The sequence below is a fragment of the Chlorocebus sabaeus genome, chromosome 10, assembly GCF_047675955.1.
Source record: "Chlorocebus sabaeus isolate Y175 chromosome 10, mChlSab1.0.hap1, whole genome shotgun sequence".
NCBI classification, from domain to species: domain Eukaryota; kingdom Metazoa; phylum Chordata; class Mammalia; order Primates; family Cercopithecidae; genus Chlorocebus; species Chlorocebus sabaeus.
In genome coordinates, this window is record NC_132913.1 from 4,170,631 (window position 1) to 4,193,162 (window position 22,532).

The 22,532-nt window shown below is 46.3% G+C and overlaps 1 protein-coding gene across 2 annotated transcripts in view; it reads left to right on the top strand.

The window, feature by feature from the left end:
- Nucleotides 1-2,045: 2,045 nt before the first annotated feature.
- The window catches only part of CYP27C1 (cytochrome P450 family 27 subfamily C member 1), a 35,250-nt gene continuing 14,763 nt past the window's right edge, over nucleotides 2,046-22,532 (top strand). The window contains exons 1-5 of one of the 2 annotated variants that reach the window (XM_007964619.3): nucleotides 2,046-2,327; nucleotides 14,467-14,657; nucleotides 17,197-17,396; nucleotides 19,468-19,677; nucleotides 21,271-21,434. In XM_007964619.3, coding sequence (XP_007962810.3) covers nucleotides 2,046-2,327; nucleotides 14,467-14,657; nucleotides 17,197-17,396; nucleotides 19,468-19,677; nucleotides 21,271-21,434 — 1,047 coding nt within the window. The remainder of the gene's footprint in view (nucleotides 2,328-14,466; nucleotides 14,658-17,196; nucleotides 17,397-19,467; nucleotides 19,678-21,270; nucleotides 21,435-22,532) is intronic. The other variant, XM_073020259.1, reaches the window with a different exon arrangement.

Genomic DNA, 22,532 nt, shown 5'->3' on the forward strand with positions numbered 1-22,532 from the left:
GCTATGTTGCCCAGGCTGGTCTTGAACTCCAGGGCTGAAGCAATCCTCCTGCTGTGGCCTCCAATATTGTTGGGATTACAGGCATGAGCCACAGCACCTGGTGTTATTAATCAAATTCTGTAAGTTGAGTAACTATAGTCTTCTTTGCTTCACTTACATGATATTTCAATTATTCAAATGCAATGTAGATTTTACAGAGTTGTAAAGGTATAAACTACTCATTAAAAATAAAATATTTAGCTGAGTGTGGTGGCCTGCGCCTGTAATGCCATTTCCTTAGGGGGAGGATCGCTTGAGCCCAGGAGTTCAAGGGCAGCCTGGGCAACATAGTGAGACCCAGTGTCTAAAAAAATAAAATATTTTTATCTGAGCATGGTGGCACATGTCCGTACTCCCAGCTCCTTGGGAGGCTGAGGTTGGAGACGGCTTGACCCCAGGAGTTGGAAGGTATAGTGCCCAGTGATAGTGCCTGTGTATAGCCACTGCACTCCAGCCTGGGCAGCACTGCCAGACCCCTCTCTGCTCTTTTTTATTTTTATTTTTATTTTTTTGGTGGTGGTGGTGGTGTTGTTGAGACGGAGTCTTGCTGTCACCCAGGCTGGAGTGCAATGGCGAGATCAGCTCACTGCAACCTCCACTTCCTGGGTTCAAACGATTCTCCTGCCTCAGCCTCACGAATAGCTGGGATTACAGGCGCGTGCCCCCATACCTGACTAATTTTTTATATTTTTAGTAGAGACGGAGTTTCACCATCTTGGCCAGGCTGGTCTCGAACTCCGGACCTCAGGTGATCCGCCCACCTTGGCTTCTCAAAGTCTGGGATTACAGGCGTGAGCCACCGCCCCGGTCTCCCTCTCTGCTCTTTAAAAAAAAAAAAAAAAAAAAAAAAAAAAAGTGCTGGCCGGGCGCCTGTAATCCCAGCTACTCGGGAGGCTGAGGTAAGAGAATCGCTAGAACCCTGGGGGCGGAGGTTGCTGAGCCGAGATCGCGCCATTGCACTCCAGCCTGGGCGACAGAGTGAGACTCTGTCTCAAAAAAAAAAAAAAAAAAAAAAAAAAAAAAAAAAAAAAAGAGCTTAGTAACAATACTTTGTAAACTTAAACTTAAAAAAAATCTTATTTTTTACCTTTAGATGCATGAGTACAAACTGTATGAAATCTTCAAATAATGTAACTCAGTGAGCAGTTTACTGACTAGGAAAAAGTTCCCTTCCTTGAAACCACATGGCACCCCTCTGGCCTTTCCCATGCTCTGTCCCTCCCTGTGCGGGCCACTTCTTTGTGCAGCGAGGCGCTGGGCTCTGAATCTAGGTTGACAGACTCCTCTCCTCGCCTCGGCATGGAGGTGGCTTCTCTTCTCCAAGCCTTGTGCGACAGGACCCGTCATTGTGAGGGACCAGACAAACGCCCCATGCTCAAAGTCGCTCACCCTCACCTAGTCCTCACTGCTTCCCATGGTGTGCGGAATAAAAGCGACGAGCCCAGGGAAAGCCATCGTAAACGACCGTGATTGTCTTTATGAAAGCTTGTGGCAAGATGATAATGTGGTCATTTTACAACAGTAGGAACTGCGTGCAAAATCGTCTCACGTTTGTTCCCCCCTTTGAACGCTGAGTTACAATAATTTAAGTTGAAACCATAAAGAACTGCTTCTAAAATGCCAAAAAGACCAAAGATTTATTTAGTATACCTTCAGTAGTCATTTCGAAGGACGGTAATAATTTAAAAAATCCCGGTAGACTTTTCTTTCTTTGGCCATGGTTGGAAGTGGGGTTGACCTTAAAACTTGGTGGTTTCAAGCAACGCTTAAGTGTGAATTAATACGATGTGAAGAAATAATAATAGCCTCATTCTCTTGCAGTCTAATCACAGCCTTTTCCCCAGCCCCAGGGGAGGGAGCCTTTAATAAGGGTCTGTGTAAACTGATGCCCAGGCAGCAGGAGTGTGGAGAAGCATTGCTCCGACAAGTTAAGACGCAGGAAACAGTAACCCAAAGGGCAGCCCCCGAAACAGAGTTGCTCAAACAAGCCGATGCAGACGAGCGCCATGGCCCTGCTGGCGCGGATCCTGAGAGCCGGGCTGCGGCCGGCGCCCGAGCGGGGTGGGCTCCTGGGTGGCGGGGCCCCGCGGCGGCCCCAACCCGCAGGCGCACGGCTCCCGGCGGGGGCGCGGGCCGAGGACAAAGGCGCCGGGCGGCCGGGGGCGCAGCCGGCCGGGGGCCGGGCCGAGGGTCCCCGGAGCCTCGCCGCCATGCCGGGGCCGCGGACCCTCGCCAACCTGGCGGAGTTCTTCTACAGGGACGGCTTCAGCCGCATCCACGAGATCCAGGTAGCGCGCGCCGCGCCGGGAGGGAGCCAGCCGGGGCTGCTGCCCAGAGGGCTGACGGCGCGGGCGGGAGGGCGCCAGGGAGGGGAGCGGGGTGGGGGAGTCCCAGGGAGGGGCGGCGGGTAGCGCTCCCCGGGCACGGGGCGCCGCGGTGGGTGGGGGGAACTGGACTGGGGTTGTCCGGTTAAGGTTCGCAGGAAGGGGCGCTAAGGAGAGGACGCCGGGAAGGCGATCCGGGGTGGAGGAGGCTGGAACGGGGAGCGGGGCGGGGGCGTTGGGGAGGGGTCTCCGAAACTGGGACCCCAGAGAGAGGCAGCTGGCAGAGGGAGCTCAGGAACGGGGCCAGAAAGGAACGGCTGGGAAGAGGCAGGGGGAATGGGTGTCTCGTGAGGTGGCGGCTGGGAGGGGTCCCCTGGAGGGGCCCCAGCAGGGATCCCTAGGGAGGAGGTTGCGGGGAGGGGTGTCAGGGATGGGGTTTCGGCGAGTGGTAGCCCGAGAGGCGGCGGGCAGTGTCTCCAGGGACGGGTCCCGGGGAGGGACCCAGGCCGGGGTTGCCTGGTTGGGGAACCTGGGGAGGGGGCGCCGCGAATGGGACTGCGGGGAGGGCACCAGGGCCGAGGACCCGGAGCAGGAGACTTGGGGAGGGGCAGCGGGCGCCTGGTGGACGCCGCCGGGGCCGGGGAGTGGAGCGCGGGCGGGATCCCGGAGCTAGGGCCGAGGGGGCTGCGGCCCGGGGCCGGCCCGCGGGGAGCGCTGGGCTCTGGGGAGCTCGGTGTCCTTCCGTAGCCGAGACCGTGTTGTATTCATTTCTAGTCCTTTTTGTGTTTTGTAAAGGCGGGGGTAGAGGGGACGGAGCTCGGGGTTCCGTAGACTCTAAGCCGGAGTTGGGGTCGACACCTGGAGTTCGCGCCGGGACTGCAGGCAGGGACGCGGGAGGAACCCAGGGGTCCCAGCCCCCCGCCAGGGCGTTCGGGCCGACGAATTCCGCGCGCTTCCCACCCGGAGCCTGAGTGCTGCCCTTCCCACGCCCACCTCCGTTGCGCCCTTCGTGGCAGGGGCCGGGAACGCGAGTCGCGGCGGCGCCCTCGGATGCCTTTGCCCATCACCCGCCTCCCCAGGTGCCCGGCCCAGCACGCGCTGTTATTTCTGGGATGGGGGCTTTTGGCGTCTTCCGAGAACGCCCCCTTCTGCTCCCACCCAGCCCTGTCCTTCTGCCCAGAGTTCCGGTCCTTCAAGACCCTTCTCCATCGAAGCCTCTTCTAACTACCTACCTGGGTTTCAGTCTTTCCTTCGTTCCATCAGCCATTCAGTCAATGAACGGGACGGAGAAGCCCCACACCTCATTAATGGAAAAACGGGCGCGCGTGGAGCAATTTTAATTCGGCCGGGAATTAAAATTTAATTTAATTTTAATGCCGGAAAGTCCCAATCGTCCCTCCTCAAGTCCGGCACACCAACCCTACACAATTCCAAACCCCCGCCCCCACCCCAATGCTCAGAGGGCTCAAAAACGATCTTCTATGTAGAATCTGATAAGATATGAGGATGGCAACTTTCAAATACAGTAAAAAGTGTTTTCTTATTTGCTGTTGATGAGTTCAGTACAGCCTACTTTCTGAAGTGTAATTTAATTTTTCTTTTATCCACCCTTACTGCCATCTGCTTTTATCCTCACATCTCACCCAGAGTTTGTTTGATGGGCACAGGTTTCTTTGAGACGGACCCTGTTGAAGCCTGTACCCAGTCAGGATGTGTGGCAGTTTAGATGGGTATTTTCCATTCACCCGCCCTGCCACCAGCCCTCACCCTGAGCTCAGCCCCTCCTGCCCGCTGCTCAGACAGCTTCCTTCACCACACCCAGGGCCCTGGGGCACAGAGCAGAGAGTCACAACTGACTCACTTGGTGCCTTCTCACCACTCGCAGACAGGACCTGGAGATTAAAGGAAATAAAGGAAAAGTTCTTTTCCTTTACTCTCCAAGTGGCACTACCCCAACCCTCAAATAGGGTACTTGTGGGAACTCTCACCTTCCAGCAGCCCCTCTGAGGAATCCCAATTTGGAACACATGGTTCTAGAAAAACCCTCTCTTCCTGCTCTCCAGGTTGCTCATTGTTCTGTGACCCATCACATCCAGTTCACGTGCGCTCCCCTTGCAATCATAGAACGTTAGCTAAACAAGGGCTCTTAGAATTCACCTATATAGCTCACCTCTCATTTTACAGAGGGAAAAACCTGGGTGGTTACCTAAGCCACTTGCCTAAAGTCAGGCAGCTGGTGATTGGCAGAGTAGAAATCATAATCTGGGTCACTAGATGCTGTTTAGGGTGTGGTAGAGCGGCAGGATGGCTGATACCAGGAGTGCTGCCCTCCAATACTGGCCCTCTGCAGCCACCTGTGGAGCCTTGGGCTAGTCACTTATTCTCTCTGCACCTCAGTTTTCTCATCTGTAAAGGAGATTAGCAATCCCCATTCCTCTCGTGGGTTATGATAAGGTCAAATAAGCTTAGTGTTATGAAACTGTAATAATAACACGTAATAACGATCAGTATTTCTAGAATTCTTTTCATGTGCCAGGCACAGTTTCAGGTCTTACATGAAACTTATTTCTCCATTTTTTGGGTGAGGAAACTGAGGCATAGTGGGACCTAACTTCTAAAGGTTATTCAGCTAGTAAACTGTGAGCCCAGATTCAAACTCCAGAATCTGTGCTCTTAACATCCAAGCAAACTCTAAGTACTGTGCCCACCAGTACTAGTACCATGACCCACCACCAGAAAGTGATGAAAACTGTATCATTTCTACCTCCAGTTCGCTTGTGCTGATTGTACCCAATTCAGTAGCTGGATTTGCTTGAGGTGTGGCCCATTTCCCAGTAGTTCTTGTTACCAGTCATTCCTTCAGTGGGCCCCTTTAGAGACCTGAACTCTTTGGGGGTCACTTATTTATTAGGCAGAAGTGACCCCTTGAAGATGGACTCATTCCAGTTTAGTCTGAGTGTCTTCATTTTCAGGTCTGCAGAAGGAGTGAGTAAAAGAGTAGAGAAATGACAGTGCTCCTGGCCTGCTGTTTCTGAGATTGAGAGTTGGAGTGGTAAGAAAAAAAATACAAAAAACTAGCCGGGCAGGGTGGCGGGCGCCTGTACTCCCAGCTACTTGGGAGGCTGAGGCAGAAGAATGGCGTGAACCCGGGAGGCGGAGCTTGCAGTGAGCTGAGATCCAGCCATGCACTCCAGCCTGGGCGACAGAGCGAGACTCCGTCTCAAAAAAAAAAAAAAAAAAAAAAAAAAAGAAAACTGGGCTGATAGCCAAGAGAGTCTTAGTAACTTTCCCCAGCCCAGCCTTGTCTGTGTTATGCTGAGCCATGTTAGAGGCTCATTGCTTTGTGTTTTAATTGAATAATTTAGTCCATTTACATTTATTGTGATTTCTTTTTATGGAGGGGGTAACAGCTTTCTTAAGATATAATTAACATACCATATAATTCATTCATTTAAAGTGTGCAAAAATCACCACAGTCAACTTGTAGAACATTTTCACGACCTCAGAAAGAAATCCCATATCCATCAGCTATCACCCCCAACTCTCCTATTCCCCCTGCTTTAGGCAACCATCAAGCTACTTTCTGTATCTATAGAGTGGTTTATTCTGGACATGTCATATAAATGGAATCATGTAATATGTGATATTTTATGGGTGGTTTCTTTCACTTTAAACATTTCAGTATAATGTTTTTAAGGTTCACCCATGTTGTAGCATGTATCAGTACCTCATTCTTTTTATGGACAAATAATTTTGCAGTGTATGACTATACCACATTTTACTTATCCATTCATCAATTCATAGACATTTGGATTGTTTCCACCTTTTAGCCATAATGAATAATGCTGCTATGAACTTTTGTGTGTAAGGTTTTGTGTAGACATGTGTTTTCATTTCTCTTGGATATGTATCTAGGAGTGGAACTGTTGGGTCAAATAGTAATTCTACATTTAACCTTTTGAAGAACTGCCAGACTGTTTTCCAGAGTGTCTGCACCATTTTACATCCCCACCAGTATTGTAAGAGGATTCTGATTTTTCTACATCCCTGTCAACATTTGTTATTACTTGTCCTTTTGATTACGGCCATTCTAGTGTGTGTGAAGTGCTATCTCTCCCTGATGACTAATGATGTTGAGCATATTTTCATGTGCTTATTTACCATTTGTATATCTTCTTTGGAGATATGTCCATTGAAATCCTTTGCCCAGTTTTTAATTGCATTCTTTTCTCTCTCCTTCCTTCCTTCTTTCCTCCCTCCCTTCCTTCCTTCCTCTACTGATTTGTAAGTTTTTATATATTCTAGGTACAAGTCGCTTATCAGATATGTGCTCTGCAAATATTTTGTCCATCTGAAGGGTTGTTTTTGCTTTCTTTTTTTAAATTTTATTTTTAGTTTTTAATGAGACAGGGTCTTGCTATGTGGCACAGGCTGGGCTCAAGCAATCCACCTGCCTTGGCCTCCTAGAGTGCTAGGATTACATGCATGAGCCATCGTGCCTGGCCTTGTTTTCACTTTCTTAATAGTGTTCTTTGAAGCATAAAAGTTTTAAATTTTGATGAAGTCCAATTATCAATTTTTTTCTTTTGTTACTTGTACTTTAGGGATCATATCTTAAGACATTATGCCAAACCCAAGGTCATGAAGATTTACCCTTATGTTTCCTTCTAAGAGTCTATAGTTTTAGCGTTTACATTTAGATCTTTGAGATAATTTTTTATATGGTATGAGAAAAAGGTATAAATTGATTCTTTGCTTGTGGCTATTCAGTTGTCCCTGTGTCATTTGTTTAAGAGACTATTAAATCCTTTTCCTATTGAATTATCTTGGTACTCTTGATAAAAATCAGTTGACCATAGGTATTTGGGTCTTAATTCTAAGCCAATGATTATGCCATTACTGCACTGTCTTGGTTACTGTAGCTTTGTACTAAGTCTTTTTTTTCTTTATTTCCTCTAAAAAAAACCCAAAACGAAACAAAGGATACATGTGCAGAAAATGCAGGTTTGTTACATAGGTGTACACGCACCATGGTGGTTTGCTGCACCTATTGACCCATCTAAGTTTCCTCCCCTCAACCCCCACCCCAACAGGCCCTGGTGTGTGTTATTCCCCTCTCTGTATTCTTGTGTTCTCAATATTCACTCCCACTTATGAGTAAGAACATGCAGTGTTTGGTTTGCTGAGGATGATGGCTTCCAGCTTCATCCATGTCCCTGCAAAGGACATGATCTCATTCTTTTTTATGGCTACATAGCTTTCCATGGTGTATAGGTACCACATTTTCTTTATCCAGTCTGTCATTGATGGGCATTTGGGTTGGTTCCATATCTTTGCTACTGTAAATAGTGCTGCTGTAAAAATATGTGTGCATGTGTTTTTATAGTAGAATGATTTATATTCCTTTGGGTATATATCCAGTAATGGGATTGCTGGGTCAAATGGTGTTTCTGGTTCTAGATCCTTGAGGAATTGCCATACTGTCTTCCACAATGGTTGAACTAATTTACATTCCCAACAACAGTGTAAAAGTGTTTCAGTTTCTCCACAACCTTGCCAGCATCTATTCCTGAGTTTTTAATAATCACCATTCTGACTGGTGTGAGATGGTATCTCATTGTGGTTTTGATTTGCATTTCTCTGATGATCAGTGATGTTGAGCTTTTTTTCATATGTTTGTTGGGTACATAAACGTCTTCTTTTGAGTAGTGTTTGTTCATATCCTTTGCCCACTTTTCGATGGGACTGTTTTTTTCCTGTAAATTTGTTCAATGTCCTTGTAAATTCCAGCTATTAGACCTTTGTCAGATGGGTAGATTGCAAAAACTTTCTCCCATTCTGTAGGTTGCCTGTTCATTCTGATGATAGTTTTTTTTTTTTTTTTTTTTTTTTTTTTGCTGTGCAGGAGCTCTTTAATTAGATTCCAGTTGTCATTTTGGCTTTTGTTGCAATTGCTTTTGGTGTCTTTGTCATGAAATCTTTGCCGATGCCTATGTGTGAATGGTGTTGCCTAGGTTTTCTTCTAGGGTTTTTATGGTTTGGTGTTTTATACTTGAGTCTTTAATTCATCTTGAGTTAATTTTTGTATAAGGTGTAGGGAAGGGGTCCAGTTTCAGTTTTGTGCATATGGTTAGCTGGTTTTCCCAGCACCATATACTAAATAGGAGTTCCTTTTCCCATTGCTTGTTTTTGTCAGGTTTGTCAAAGCGTAGATGGTTGTAGATGTGTGGTGTTATTTCTGAGGTCTCTGTTCTGCTCCATTGGTCTATATGTCTGTTTTGGTGCCAGTACTATGCTGTTTTGGTTACTGTAGCCTTGTAGTATAGTTTAAAGTCAGGTATCATGATGCTTCCAGCTTTGTTCTTTTTGCTTAGGATTGTCTTGGCTATATGGGGTCTTCGATTCCATATGAAATTTAAAGAATTTTTTTCTAATTCTGTGAAGAATGTCAGTGGTGGTTTGATGGGAATAGCATTGAATCTATAAATTACTTTAGGCAGTATGGCCATTTTCACGATATGGATTCTTCCTCTCCATAAGGATAGAATGTTTTTCCATTTGTTTGTGTCCTCTCTTATTTTCTTGAGCAGTGATTTGTGGTTCTCCCTGAAGAGGTCCTTCACATTCCTTGTTAGTTGTATTCCTAGATATTTTATTCTCTTTGTAGTGATTGTGAATGGGAGTTCATTCATGATTTGGCTCTCCGCTTGCCTATTGTTGGTGTAAAGGAATGCTTGTGATTTTTGCACATTGATTTTGTATACTGAGACTTTGCTGAAGTTGCTTATCAGCTCAAGAAGTTTTTGGGCTGAGATGATGGGGTTTTCTAAATATACAATAATGTCATGTGCAAACAGAGATAACTTGATTTCCTCTCTTCCTATTTGAATACACTTTATTTCTTTCTCTTGTCTGATTGCCCTGGTCAGAACTTCCAATACTATGTTGAATAGGAGTGGTAAGAAAGGGCATCCTTGTCTTGAACCAGTTTTCAGAGGGAATGCTTCCAGCTTTTGTCCATTCAATATGATATTGTCTGTGGGTTTATCATAAGTAGCTCTTATTATATTGAGATATGTTCCATCAGTACCTAGTTTATTGAGATTTTTTAATGTGAAGGGATGTTGAATTTTATCAAAGGCCTTTTCCGCATCTATTGAGATAATTATGTAATTTTTGTCCTTGGTTCTGTTTACGTGATGGATTACGTTTATTGATTTGTGTATGTTGAACCAGCCTTGCATCCCAGGGATGAAGCTGACTTGATCATGGTGGATAAGATTTTTGATGTGCTGCTGAATTCGGTTTGCCAGTATTTTACTGAAGACTTTTGCATCGATCTTCGTCAGGGATATTGGCCTGAAGTTTTCTTTTTTTGCTGTGTCTCTTCCTGGTTTTGGTGTCAAGATGATTCTGGCTTCATAAAATGAGTTAGGGAAGAGTCCCTCCTTTTCAATTGTTTGGAATAGTTTCAGAAAGAACGGTACCAGCTCCTCTTTGCATTTCTGGTAGAATTTAGCTGTGAATCCATCTAGTCCTGGGCTTTTTTTGGTTGGTAGACTATTAATTAATGCCTCAATGTCAGAGCTTGCTATTGGTCTATTCAGGTATTAAATTTCTTCCTGGTTTAGTCTTGGTGGGGTGTATGCATCCAGGAACTTATCCATTTCTTCTAGATTTTCTAGTTTATTTGCATAGAGGTATTTATAGTATTCTCTGATGGTAGTTTGTGTTTCTGTGGGGTCAGTGGTGATACCCCCTTTATCATTTTTTTATTGTATCTATTTGATTCTTCTCTCTTTCCTTCTTTATTAGTCTAGCTAGTAGTCTATTTTGTTAATTTTTTCCAAAAACCGGTTCCTAGATTCATTGATTTTTTTGGAGGGTAGTTCATGTCTCTATGTCCTTCAATTTTTCTCTGATCTTAGTTATTTCTTGTCTTCTGCTAGCTTTTGGATTAGTTAGCTCTCGCCTCTTTAGCTCTTTTAATTGTGATGTTAGGGTGTCAATTTGAGGTCTTTCTAGCTTTTTGATTTGGGCATTTAGTGCTATAAATTTCCCTCTTAACACTGCTTTAGCTGTGTCCCAGGTATTCTGGTATGTTGTCTCTTCGTTCTCATTGGTTTCAAAGAGCTTCTTGATTCTGCCTTAATTTCATTATTTACTCAGGAGTCATTCAGGAGCAGGTTGTTCAATTTCCATGAAATCGTGTGCTTTTGAGTGAGTTTCTTAATCCTGAGATCGAATTTCATTGCGTTGTGGTCAGAGTGTTATGATTTCAGTTCTTTTGCACTTGCTGAGGAGTTTATGTGGTACCCATCTTCTGAAGTGTACTTCTGTCAATTCATCCATCTGATCCTCCATCTAGTTCTGTGCTCTTGATGGAGAGACATTGTGATTATTTGGAGGAGAAGAGGCACTGAGGTCTTTTGGGTTTTCAGCATTTTTTTGTTGATTCTTTCTTATATCCGTGAGTTTGTCTAGTTTCAGTTTTGAGGCTGCTGACCCTTGGATGGGGGTTTTGTGGGGGCCTTTTTGTTGTTGTTGTTGTTATCGATGCTGTTGTTGTCGCTTTCTGTTTGTTTTTCTTTCAATAGTCAGGTCCCTCTTCTGTAGGGCGGCTGCAGTTTGCAGGGGATTCACTTCAGGCCCTATTCATCTGATTTGCTCCTGTGCCTGGAGATATCACTCAAGGAGGCTGGAGTGCAGCAATGCTGGGTGTCTGTTCCTTCTTCTGGGACCTCTGACCTCAAGGGGTACCAACCTGATACCAGTAGGATTGCTCCTGTATAGGGTGTCTGACAACCCCTATTGGAGGTTCTCACCTAGTTGGATGGCATGGGGAGCAGGACCCATTTAATGAAGCACTTTGTCCCTTGGTGGAGAGGGTGTGTTTTGCTGGGGGGAAACCCACTAGTCTGGGCTGCCTGGATTCCTCAGAACTACCTGGAGAAGAGGATAAGTCTGCTGGTCCGCAGAGACTGTGGCCACCCCTTCCCCCAGGGGCTCAGGCCCAGGGAGATCAGGGTTCTGTCCCTGAGCCTTTGGCTGGAATTGTTGGAGATCCTGTTGGAATTCCCCACCACTGAGGAGAAGGATGGATCAGGGTTAGACTTGAAGAGGCGCTCTAGCTGCTGACTGCCACAGCTGGTGTGTTGAACTGTGGGGAAAAGTCTTGGGACCAAGCTGTTCAACCTCCCTGGCTCCAGCAAGGGAAAAGTGCAGCCTGGAGCTATAGAAATGGGCACCGCCCTTCCCCCACCCAGGGAGCTTAGGCGTTAGGCAGTTGTGAGTCCCAGTGCAGGCTGCTGCCCCTCCCCCAAGGAGCTCAAATGGCTTAGACAGCAGGCAGCTGCAGCCAGTGCTGGTCGCCCCTCCCCTCGGGAGTTCAGTAGGCTTAAGCAGATTCCAGCTGAGAGGCTGTAGGAATCTGTGCATACCAGGGTTGGGATGCTTGGCCCCGGTGGCATGGGTTCGAGAGTGGGATCTTCCGATCTGTGGGTTGCACAGTTCTGTGGAAAAAGCACAGTTTCCCCAGCTGGGTAGCCCGCTCACTCACCACTTCCCTTGGCTGTGGGGAGGGGGTTCCCTTCCCGTGTGGCTCTCGGGTGGGCCACCGCACTACTGTTCTTCCTTCTCTTTGTGGGTTATGCCAGCCTTCTAGTCAATTTTGATGAGAGAGCTTGGATACCCTGGCTACCAGTGAAGGGTTCACATGCTTATTAAGGTTTTTTTTGGGAGCCTCTGAGCATCACTGCTTCTAGTTGGCCATCTTGGCCCCTCTCCCATAGTGCTAAGTCTTGAAACAGGAAAATGGAGGTCCACCAGCTTTTTTCTTTTTTCAAGATTGTTTAGGCTATTCTAGGTCTGTTGCATTTTCATATGAATTTCAGGATCAGCTTATCAGTTTCTACGAAGAAATTTTGCACTGGAATTATGACAAGGATTGCTTTGAATCCATGTACACTTTGAGGTGTATTTCTATTTCAACAATATTAAGTCTTCCAATCCATGAACATGGGATGTCTTGCCATTTGTTTCATGTCTTGCCATTTCTTTCAGACTTCTTTAAACAATGTTTTGTAGATTTCTTTAAACAATGTTTCATAGATTTCTTTAAATAATGTTTTGTAGATTCCTTCAGACAGTGTTTTGTAGTTTTCAGAGTATAGGTTTTACACTTCTGTTAAATTTATTTCTAATAATTTTATTTATTTATTTATTTTTTGTGACAGTCTTGCTCTGTCACCCAGGCCCGAGTGCAGTGGTACAATCTTCACTCACTGCAACCTCCAACTCCTGAGCTCACATGATCCTCCCACCTCAGCCTCCTGAGCAGTTGGGACTACAGGCTCACACTGCTGTCTCACTAATTTTTGTATATATATGTTTTTTTTTGAGATAGAGTTTTGCTCATGTCACCCAGGGTGGAGTGCAATGGTGTGGTCTTGTGGCTCACTGCAACCTCCACCTCCTGGGTTCAAGTGATTCTACTGCCTCAGCCTCCCGAGTAGCTGGGATTACAGGCGCACACCACGATGCCTGGCTAATTTTTGTATTTTTTGTAGAGATGGGGTTTCACCATGTTAGCTAGGCTGGTCTCAAACTCTTGACCTCAGGTGATCCACTGGTCTTGGCCTCCCAAAGTGCTGAGAGTACAGGCATGAGCCTCCGCACCCAGCCATGTATTTTTTTTACAGACAGAATTTTGCCATGTTGCCCAACCTGATCTCGAACTCTTGTGCTCAAGCAATCCACCCACCTAAGCCTCCCAAAAGTGCTGGGATTATAGACAGGTATGAGTCACTGCAGCTGGTTAAGTACTTTATTCTTTTTGATGCTATTGTAAATTGAATTGCTTTTTAAATTTCATTTTGGATTGTTCACTGCTAATGTATAGAAATGCAACTGATTTTTGTATATTGATATTGTGTCCTATTGAACTTGTTTATTAGTTCTAACAGTTTTTTAGTAGGTTCCTTAGGATTTTCTATATGTGAGATCATGTCTTCTGCCAATAGAGATAGCCTGCGTTTTTCCTTTCCAATCCAGATGACTTTCCCTTCATTTTCTTGCTGGGAGTCGGTTTAGAGGCTCGTTACAGATTGTCCACAGAGGGCTTCCTCTGCAGAGTTGGCTTGGTACTGCTTAGGTAGAACTGTTGGGCCCATGGGAAGGTGCTGGCAGACAGGGCCCTGTTTGCTCTGGACATTTGTCTTTTGTAATGACATTTCTCTCTTGTTGCTTCACACAGCTAAGGTAGTTTTAAAAACATATCCCTAAAGAATAAGAAAACTTCCATGATCATGCCTGTAATCCCAGGACTTTGGGAGGCTGAGGCAGGAGGATCACTTGAGGCCAAGAGTTCGAGACCAGCCTGGCAACATTGAGAGACCCCTGTCTCTACAAAAAATAAAAAATTAGCGGCCGGGCACGGTGGCTCAAGCCTGTAATCCCAGCACTTTGGGAGGCCGAGACGGGCGGATCACGAGGTCAGGAGATTGAGACCATCCTGGCTAACCCGGTGAAACCCCGTCTCTACTAAAAAATTACAAAAAACTAGCCAGGCGAGGCGGCGGGCGCCTGTAGTCCCAGCTACTCGGGAGGCGGAGGCAGGAGAATGGCGTGAACCTGGGAGGCAGAGCTTGCAGTGAGCTAAGATCCGGCCATTGCACTCCAGCCTGGGTGACAGAGTGAGACTCCGTCTCAAAAAAAAAAAAAAAAAAAAAATTAGCTGGGCGTGGAGGTGTGCACCTGCAGTCCTAGCTACTTGGGAGGCCAAGGTGGGAGGATCGCCAGGGCCTAGGAGTTGGAGGCTGCAGTGAGCTATGTTCATGCCACTGCACTCCAGCCTGGGCAACAGAGCTAGACTATGTCTCTAAAAACAAACAAACAAACAAACAAAAACAACAAAAAAGAGATGGTTGTGTGAAAACATGTTTATCTCAGCAATATGTAAATTACTGCTCTGATTCAGTTCTGTATTAGACAGCACTTCCCTCTGCCCCAATTTTCTGCTCCTGTAGCACACAAGGATGTTTCTGTTAAAGGAATATCATACCTATGTATTTTTTCCTTTTTCGATTTCTCCATGGTATTGCAGCAGAAGCACACACAGGAATATGGAAAAATCTTCAAGTCTCACTTTGGTCCTCAGTTTGTAGTATCTATTGCAGACCGCGATATGGTGGCTCAGGTGCTCCGGGCGGAGGGCGCTGCGCCCCAGAGAGCCAACATGGAATCCTGGCGGGAGTACCGAGACTTGCGGGGCAGAGCCACCGGGCTCATCTCGGCGTGAGTATGTGGGCCCGGGCTGAGCCAGGGGCTGGAGGGAGAGCTCAGGGGGAGGCCCCCTCCTCCAAAGCTGGTTCCTAAAATCCAGCTCTTAGAAAAGCACAGAACCCCCCATGAATGATATCTGACAGCCTGCTTGTGTGATCTCACAGACACAGGAGCCCTGCTGGGTTTTCTCGCTCCTCCTCCGTGCCAAGTTGCCCCGTCAGGAGCCGGGAGGGGAGAAGCTGGCTCGGTGGTGGGCAGAGCTCTTTGGAGGCAGTGCTTTGTGGTGTCCATTCAGTGATAACCGAGGCAGAAAAGCTCACAGCGCCCTTGTCTGTGCGCAGGGGAAGGAGGTGGTCAGCCACTATTTCAGGAAAATCCCTCTGAGGAGGAGCTCAGAACCTCCAGCCTTGGTCGCCACGTGGTGATTTTCCTGTCTCTTAGCAGACTGCGATTATTCATTTTGAACCAGCGTCACCAACACCTCTGTGCCTTCCAAGAGATCATGGCCCGCGGCCAGGCAGGGAGGCCCAGGGCGCCCGCGGATGCCCCGGTCCAAATCCCCATGGAGTGGGGCTTCTGTTTGCAGCTCTTTGGATATCTATGTCCTTATACATAAATTGGGGAGAAATACAGCCCCCAATTTCTCAAGTAAGATAAATAAGGATCGTGACCACATGTCACCAGGGTCCCTCACTTTCCATCCTGAGGGGATAATGAAACAGCTCCTCCTGGATGTTCAGGCCTAGAGGGAGGGGCCCGAAGGCTGAGGCAGAGTCTCTCCGCTGTCTGCCCGGTTAGCTGCGGGCTCAGGAGCCCGTGTGGGTGCCCGGACCCCTCTTCCGCTGAGATGGAGTGAGGCGGTGCTGGTGACCTCAGCACGGTGGACAGCAAAGGGAAGGGCAGTGCCCAGGCCCAGGAGCCTGGCTGGCTTAGCTTGGGTCCCCCAAAGCCCATCTGGAGGCCAGGCTTTGAGTGCAAGCGGTCTCCTTGGGAATGGGAGGCAGGGCACCGGTGGGAGGCAAGCCATGCAGAGGTGTGGAGGTGTGGGTGACGCTTGTGGGTACTTGAGGCTCAGTTCTGTCACCACCCTCTGAGAAACTGCAGAACCCTCCTCAGACCTCCAGGGGTTCCTTCAGCGTCCTGCCTTCACTGGGAGGGCTGTGCTGGGCCCGCTACCTGAGCGCCCTCCGAGTGCAGCCAGGAGCCCCAAGGCCCCACAGAGACTAACAAGCTGTAGTCTCTTTTCTTCCCTCCCTCCCTCCCTCCCTCCCTCCCTCCCTCCCTCCCTCCCTCCCTCCCTCCCTTCCTTCCTTCCTTCCTTCCTTCCTTCCTTCCTTCCTTCCTTCCTTCCTTCCTTCCTTCCTCTCTTTCTTTTTCTTTCTCCTTCCTTCCTCCCTCCTTCCTTCCTTCACTCCTTCCTTCCTTTCTCTCTCTCTCTTTCTCCTTCCTTTCTTTTCTCCTTCTCTTCCTTCTCCTTCCCCTTCTCCTTCTCCTCCTTCTTCTCTTCCTTCCTTCCTCTTTCTTTCTTTCTTTCTTTCTTTCTTTCTTTCTTTCTTTCTTTCTTTCTTTCTTTCTTTCTTTCTTTTTCTTTCTTTCTTTCTTCTCTCTCCTTCCTTCCTTCTGTCCTTCTCCTCTTCCTTTCCTTTTTCTTTTCTTTTCTTTCTTTTCTTTCTTTCTTTCTTTCTTTTTTCTTTCTTTCTCTCTCTCTCTCTTTCTTTCTCTCTCTCTCTTTCTTTCTTTCTTTCTTTCTTTCTTTCTTTCTTTCTTTCTTTCTTTCTTTCTTTCTTTCTTTCTTTCTTTCTTTCTTTTCTCTCTCTCTCTCTTTCTTTCTTTTCTTTCTTTTGTTTTTGAGATGGAGTCTCACTCTGTCACCCAGGCTGGAGTGCAATGGCATGATCTCGGCTCACCGTGACGTCTGCCTCCCGGGTTCAAGTGATTCTTCTGCCTCAGCCTCCCAAGTAGCTGGGATTACAGGTGTCCGCCACCACACCCAGCTAAATTTTTGTATTTTTAGTAGAAATGGGGTTTCATCATGTTGGCCAGGCTGGTCTTGAATCCCTGACCTCAGGTGATCCGCCCACCTCGGCATCCCAAAGTGATGGGATTACAGGCATGAGCCACCATGCCTGGCCCTCTTTTTCTTTTTTAATATCAATACTTACTTCATTTATATATACATATGTATGCATACATATATATATACATTTTTTTCTCTTTTGCTAATTAGCAGTCTCATTTGCTTATTACAATACTATTTCAAGATTTTTTAAAGGAAGTGGTATTACTTTTACTAAAGATGATTACTTACCACTGGTAATTTTTTCCTTAAAGTTTGCTTCAAAGGCAAGAGTGTAAGAAGCTCTAACAGGCTCCAGGGCTGCAGTTATTAACTCCTCTCTCCCCAGCAAAAAGTTTTTCCTGTCTTAATTCCACTTTGACTGGCAGCTCTTGTTGATTCTTTACGGTTGAAAATTTTTCTAAAGGTTCCTTGAATTCTTTCCCAGAATGTCAGTGTAAGTAAGATGATTTGAAACTCACTTGATTCTTCTAGGGAGGGTGAACAGTGGCTCAAGATGAGAAGCGTATTGAGACAAAGAATTCTGAAACCGAAAGATGTGGCCATTTATTCTGGAGAAGTCAACCAAGTTATTGCTGACTTAATTAAAAGAATCTACCTCCTCAGGAGCCAGGCAGAAGATGGAGAAACCGTGACCAATGTCAATGACCTTTTCTTCAAATATTCAATGGAAGGTGAGGTGGAATCAGCAGGTGGGAAGGAAGGAAGAGTGGATGCTTGCCCCAAACCCGCAGATGTCATCTTGGAACGTTCCCTAGGTCCCAGGCAGTGTGCTAAGTCTGGGACATACATGCGTGTCACCTGCACGGTGCTACGTGAACCTGGTGTGAACCACTGTTGACCAATGAGGAAACTGAGACTTTTTTTTTTTTTTTTCCTGAGACAGAGTCTTGCTCTGTTGCCCAGGCTGGAGTGCTGTGGCATGGTCTTGGTTCACTGCAACCTCTGCCTCCTGGGTTCAAGCGATTCTCTTGCCTTAGCCTCCCGAGTAGCTGGGATTACAGGCACCTGCCACCACGCCTGGCTAATTTTTTGTATTTTTAGTAGAGACAGTGTTTCACCTTGTTGGCCAGGCTGGTCTCGAACTCCTGACCTTGTGATTCACTCGCCTTGGCCTCCCAAAGTGCTGGGATTACAGGCGTGAGCCACCGTACCCAGTTGAAAACTGAGACTTAAAAAAGAACTTGCTCAATACCACACCCCCATCCCTCTTTTTAGAGGCAGAAAGTTAGTTTTAAATTCAGGTCTTTTAAACTCAAGAAGCCATGTTAAGTTAGTTTTAAATTCAGGTCTTTTAAACTCAAGAAGCCATGTTCCTAATTACTACACATTTTGTTTGAGCCTAATTTTTAAAAAGGAGTAAAGTCGAGAGGGCATCTACTTCGAACTCGTTCTAGCTTTCAGTCATATTGAATGGGTGGTACATTCCTGTTCAAATAGCAATACCAAAAGGGGGTCAGTGGAGGTCTCCCTCTTTCCTGAAGGCAGCAAGGTCACTAGTCTCTCATGTATGTGTCAAGAGATGGTGTATGCACATACACAAAAATGCATGTGAATACTCTTTTTATTTTTAAACAATAAACGGTAGTACACCAAACATATTGTTCTGCACCATGCCTTCTCTTTACTTAAGAATGCATCTTGGGGCTGGGCGTGGTGGCTCACACCTGTAATCCCAGCACTTTGGGAGGCTGAGGCGGGTGGTTCACCTGAGATCAGGAGTTCGAGACCAACCTGGCCAACATGGTGAAATGCTGTCTCTACTAAAAATACAAAAATTAACTGGGCCATTGTGGTGGGCACCTGTAATCCCAGGGACTTGGGAGGCTGAGGCAGGAGAATTGCTTGAACCTGAGAGGCGGAGGTTGCAGTGAGCCGAGACCGTCCATTTGTACTCCACTGTGGGTGACAGGAGTGAAACTCCATTTCAAAAAAAAAAAAAAAAAAAAAAAAAAGCATCTTGGTCTAACATGGTGATTTCTGTGTGTTAAAAAAAAAAAAAAAAAGAATGCATCTTGGAGGATTTTCTATCAGCTTTCTCATCTTCTTTTTTAAAAAAGCTCACCTCACTTCAAGCTTCACTCAAGTTAGCTTTGCAGAGTTCTGATATTAATTTTCTCTAAAATTAATAATAAAATCGTCCCAGAAGTGATTGGTAAACACGGTTCACAGCTCTGCCCAACACGGATTCATCCAGGCCACTTCTACTGGGCCTTTAGCTCTCCGGGCCTGGGCTCCCTGTTTTGGCCAGGAAGAGTCTCAATTCCTCGAGTTGGGCAGGTGGCTAGAAGACGATCCCCAGTGGCCATGTGGGGCAGGAAGAGGCCCTATGGGGTTTGCCACCTCCTTCCTGAGAGGAGGGTGTTGGGGGAGAGTAGCGACATGTTCAGTGATTGTCCCTTCCTTAGGGCTCATCATTTCAGACCGTGCCCCCGGTCTATCCCCGGGCCCTCCTCTGCAGCCTTAGCCAAGCTACTGAAACTCTGGGAGTCTTCGAGTGTCCTCCGGAGAGTGGGCTTCATCTGTGCGGCTGTGGGGCTCCTTAGACGAAGCAGCAACAGCGCCACCTGTCAGTCCTAAATGCCAGCACCCTGCAGCTCAGGACGCAGAGGCATCCTCAGAGTGACGATGTCTCTCATTTGGGACATTTGGACCACGTTTGAAAGTTGCATTTATGGCCCAGCATTGCCTGTTGGTATGGTAAATAATCTAGAAGAGGGTTTTCAAATTCTCTTTCCTGTCTAGGAGTGGCCACCATCCTTTATGAGAGTCGTTTGGGCTGCCTGGAAAACAGCATACCACAGCTGACTGTGGAATACATCGAGGCCCTGGAGCTCATGTTTAGCATGTTCAAGACCTCCATGTATGCAGGCGCCATCCCCAGATGGCTTCGCCCCTTCATCCCAAAGCCCTGGCGGGAATTCTGCAGGTCCTGGGATGGACTCTTCAAATTCAGTAAGAGAAGAATCGAGAGCACCTTTTGCAGAAGCAGGTTGACCTGCTGTGTCGTGTGTCTAACTCCCATCCAGACAATGGGTGACCATAGCAGAGGATGCCTAGACGTAGTCATGTGTTGGTTTTTGGACCCATAACTTTTGGATTTGTTTTTGTTTTGTTTTGTTTTGTTTTGAGATAGAGTCTTGCTCTGTCGCCCATGCTGGAGTGCAGTGGTGTGATCTCGGCTCACTGCAACCTCTGCCTCCTAGGTTCAAGTGATTATCATACCTCGGCCTCCCGAGTAGCTGGGATTACAGGCGCCCACCACTGTGCCCGGCTAATTATTTTGTGTTTTTAGTAGAACCGGAGTTTTACCATGTTGGCCAGGCTGGTCTTGAATTCCTGACCTCAGGTGATCACCCACCTTGAGCTCCCAAAGTGCTGGGATTACAAGTAAGCCACTGTGCCTGGCCATGGATTTGTTTTTCAAAGAAGTAAAAAGCATGTGGGTTTGACTACAGGTAACATGATCAGTTTTTTCATTTTAAAATAATTTTTATTTTAACAGGCATGCTAGCAGGGACATGTACAAGTAAACGTCCTTGCAAGATGATGTTTTTACTCCAAATAAATTGGTCAGTGCTTAAACTGTAAAGTTTCAGGCCCATGCACATTTATTTGAACGTTACAATTTTTGTTCCAATCCAAGGTGAGATTACAAAGAGATTTGTTTTCTTATGTGACTAAAAATTTTACTATAAAAGCATTTCTGAGAAGAAAGAAATGATTTTCAAAATGCTTAGAACAATGTTCTAGAGCAATGCTAACACTGAAGAAAGTGTTTCATGGTGTCTTTTCAAGATCATTATTTAGGCTGGGCACAGTGGTTCACACCTGTAATTCCAGCACTTTGGGAGGCTGAGGCAGGAGGATCACTTGAGGTCATTAGTTTAAGATCAGCCTGGCCAATGTGGCCAAACCGCATCTCTACTAAAAATACAAAAATTAACTGGGCGTGGTGGTGCGTGCCTGTAATCCCAGCTACTCGGGAGGCTGAGGCAGGAGAATTGCTTGAACCTGGGAGGCAGAGGTTGCAGAGAGCCAAGATCATGCCACGGCACTCCAGCCTGGGCCACAGAGCAAGACTCTGTCTTAAGGAAAAAACAACAACAACATTTATTTGAATATGTAAGTCCTGAAGTCTGTGCTGCACGGTAACATCCCAGATAATAATGCATGGCCTTTTCCCCTCCCCTCATTTTCTCTTCTGAAAATGTGGTAGATAAAAATAAAAGAGTTTGCATTTTTGTTACTTATATTATATAAATAATATATTTGGCTATTGGATTAGTAAAGCAAACATTTGCAAATATCTTACAGCTTATTTTTAAAAAGGAAGATATGTTTAGCTTGTCTTTCAACTTTTCATTCATTTACATAAGCAAGTGTATGAGTGAAACTCCCAGGTTGACGTTAGATAAATTGGGTTTCCTTACCACTCTGTCACCTGCCACTGGTTTAGTTAAGCTACTGGGAGGACAGAGGGCATTGAGACTGAAAAGATGATTGTCAACCCAAACTCCTTTCAAAAGAACTACTGTTTTCAAACAGGCCAAATTCATGTTGACAACAAGTTGAGGGACATACAGTACCACACGGACCGAGGCCGGAGAGCGAGCGGGGGACTCCTCACATACCTCTTCCTTAGCCAGGCGCTGACGCTACAGGAGATCTACGCCAACGTGACTGAGATGCTGCTGGCCGGCGTCGACACGGTGAGTCTGGGGTCCTGGTTCTCAGCAAGCAACACACGATAACCCCTTCCTCACCATCTCGCGGACGTTGTCTACTTTTTTTGTGGGGGAGGATGGAGTTTTACTGTATCGCCCAGGCTGGAGTGCAATGGCACGGTCTCGGCTCACTGCAAACTCCGTCTCTCAGGTTCAAGTGATTCTCCTTCCTCAGCCTCCAGAGTAACTGGGATTACAGGTGCCTGCCACCATCCCCAGTTAATTTTTTGTATTTTTAGTAGCAATGGGGGTTTCACCATGTTGGCCAGGCTGTCTGGAACGCCTGGCCTCAGGTGATCCACCTGCCTCGGCCTCCCAAAGTGCTGGGATTACAAGCATGAGCCACTGCGACTGACTGTTGTCTACTTTTACGGCAGATTTGTTTAGCACACTGTTCATGTTTGTACTAGGCCTGCTGCACTGCTGAGGGGCTCCAGGAGGAGAAAACGCTGCGTGAGTAGTCACACATCACTTAATGATGCAGATTTGTTCTGAGAAATGCGTTGTTGGGTGGTCCTGTCATTGCGTGAACATCTTGGAGTGTATTTACACAAACCTAGATGGTAGCCTACCAGACACCTAGGCTGCATGGTCGAGCCTGTTTCTCCTAGGCTACACAACTGCACAGCATGTTACTGAACTGAATACTGTGGGCAGCTGGAACACAGTGGTAAGTATGTGTGTATCCAAACATACTCAAACACTGGCAAGCTATAGTACAAATGGGGCATTATAATCTTATGGGACCACTGTTGTATATTGGGTCCATCATTGACCAAAACATCCCTATACGATGCATGATTATATATTAAATGTAAGGTGCATAATGATTTCTGTGAAAAGCGTAACCAAAATTCCATATCACACACACAAAATTATAATAAATGTTTAACGTTTACAAATCATTCCTAACATTTTGTCATTGTTTCATAATTTCACGAATGAAGAGGGTACGGACATTAAAAACCTTATTAGTTATCATTTGAAATATTCCAGGCCGTGGAGTTTATTTCATAAAGCCAAGAATTCATTTCATTCACCCCTCAATTTGTTATATAAAGCCAACATAACTTCAAAACCAAA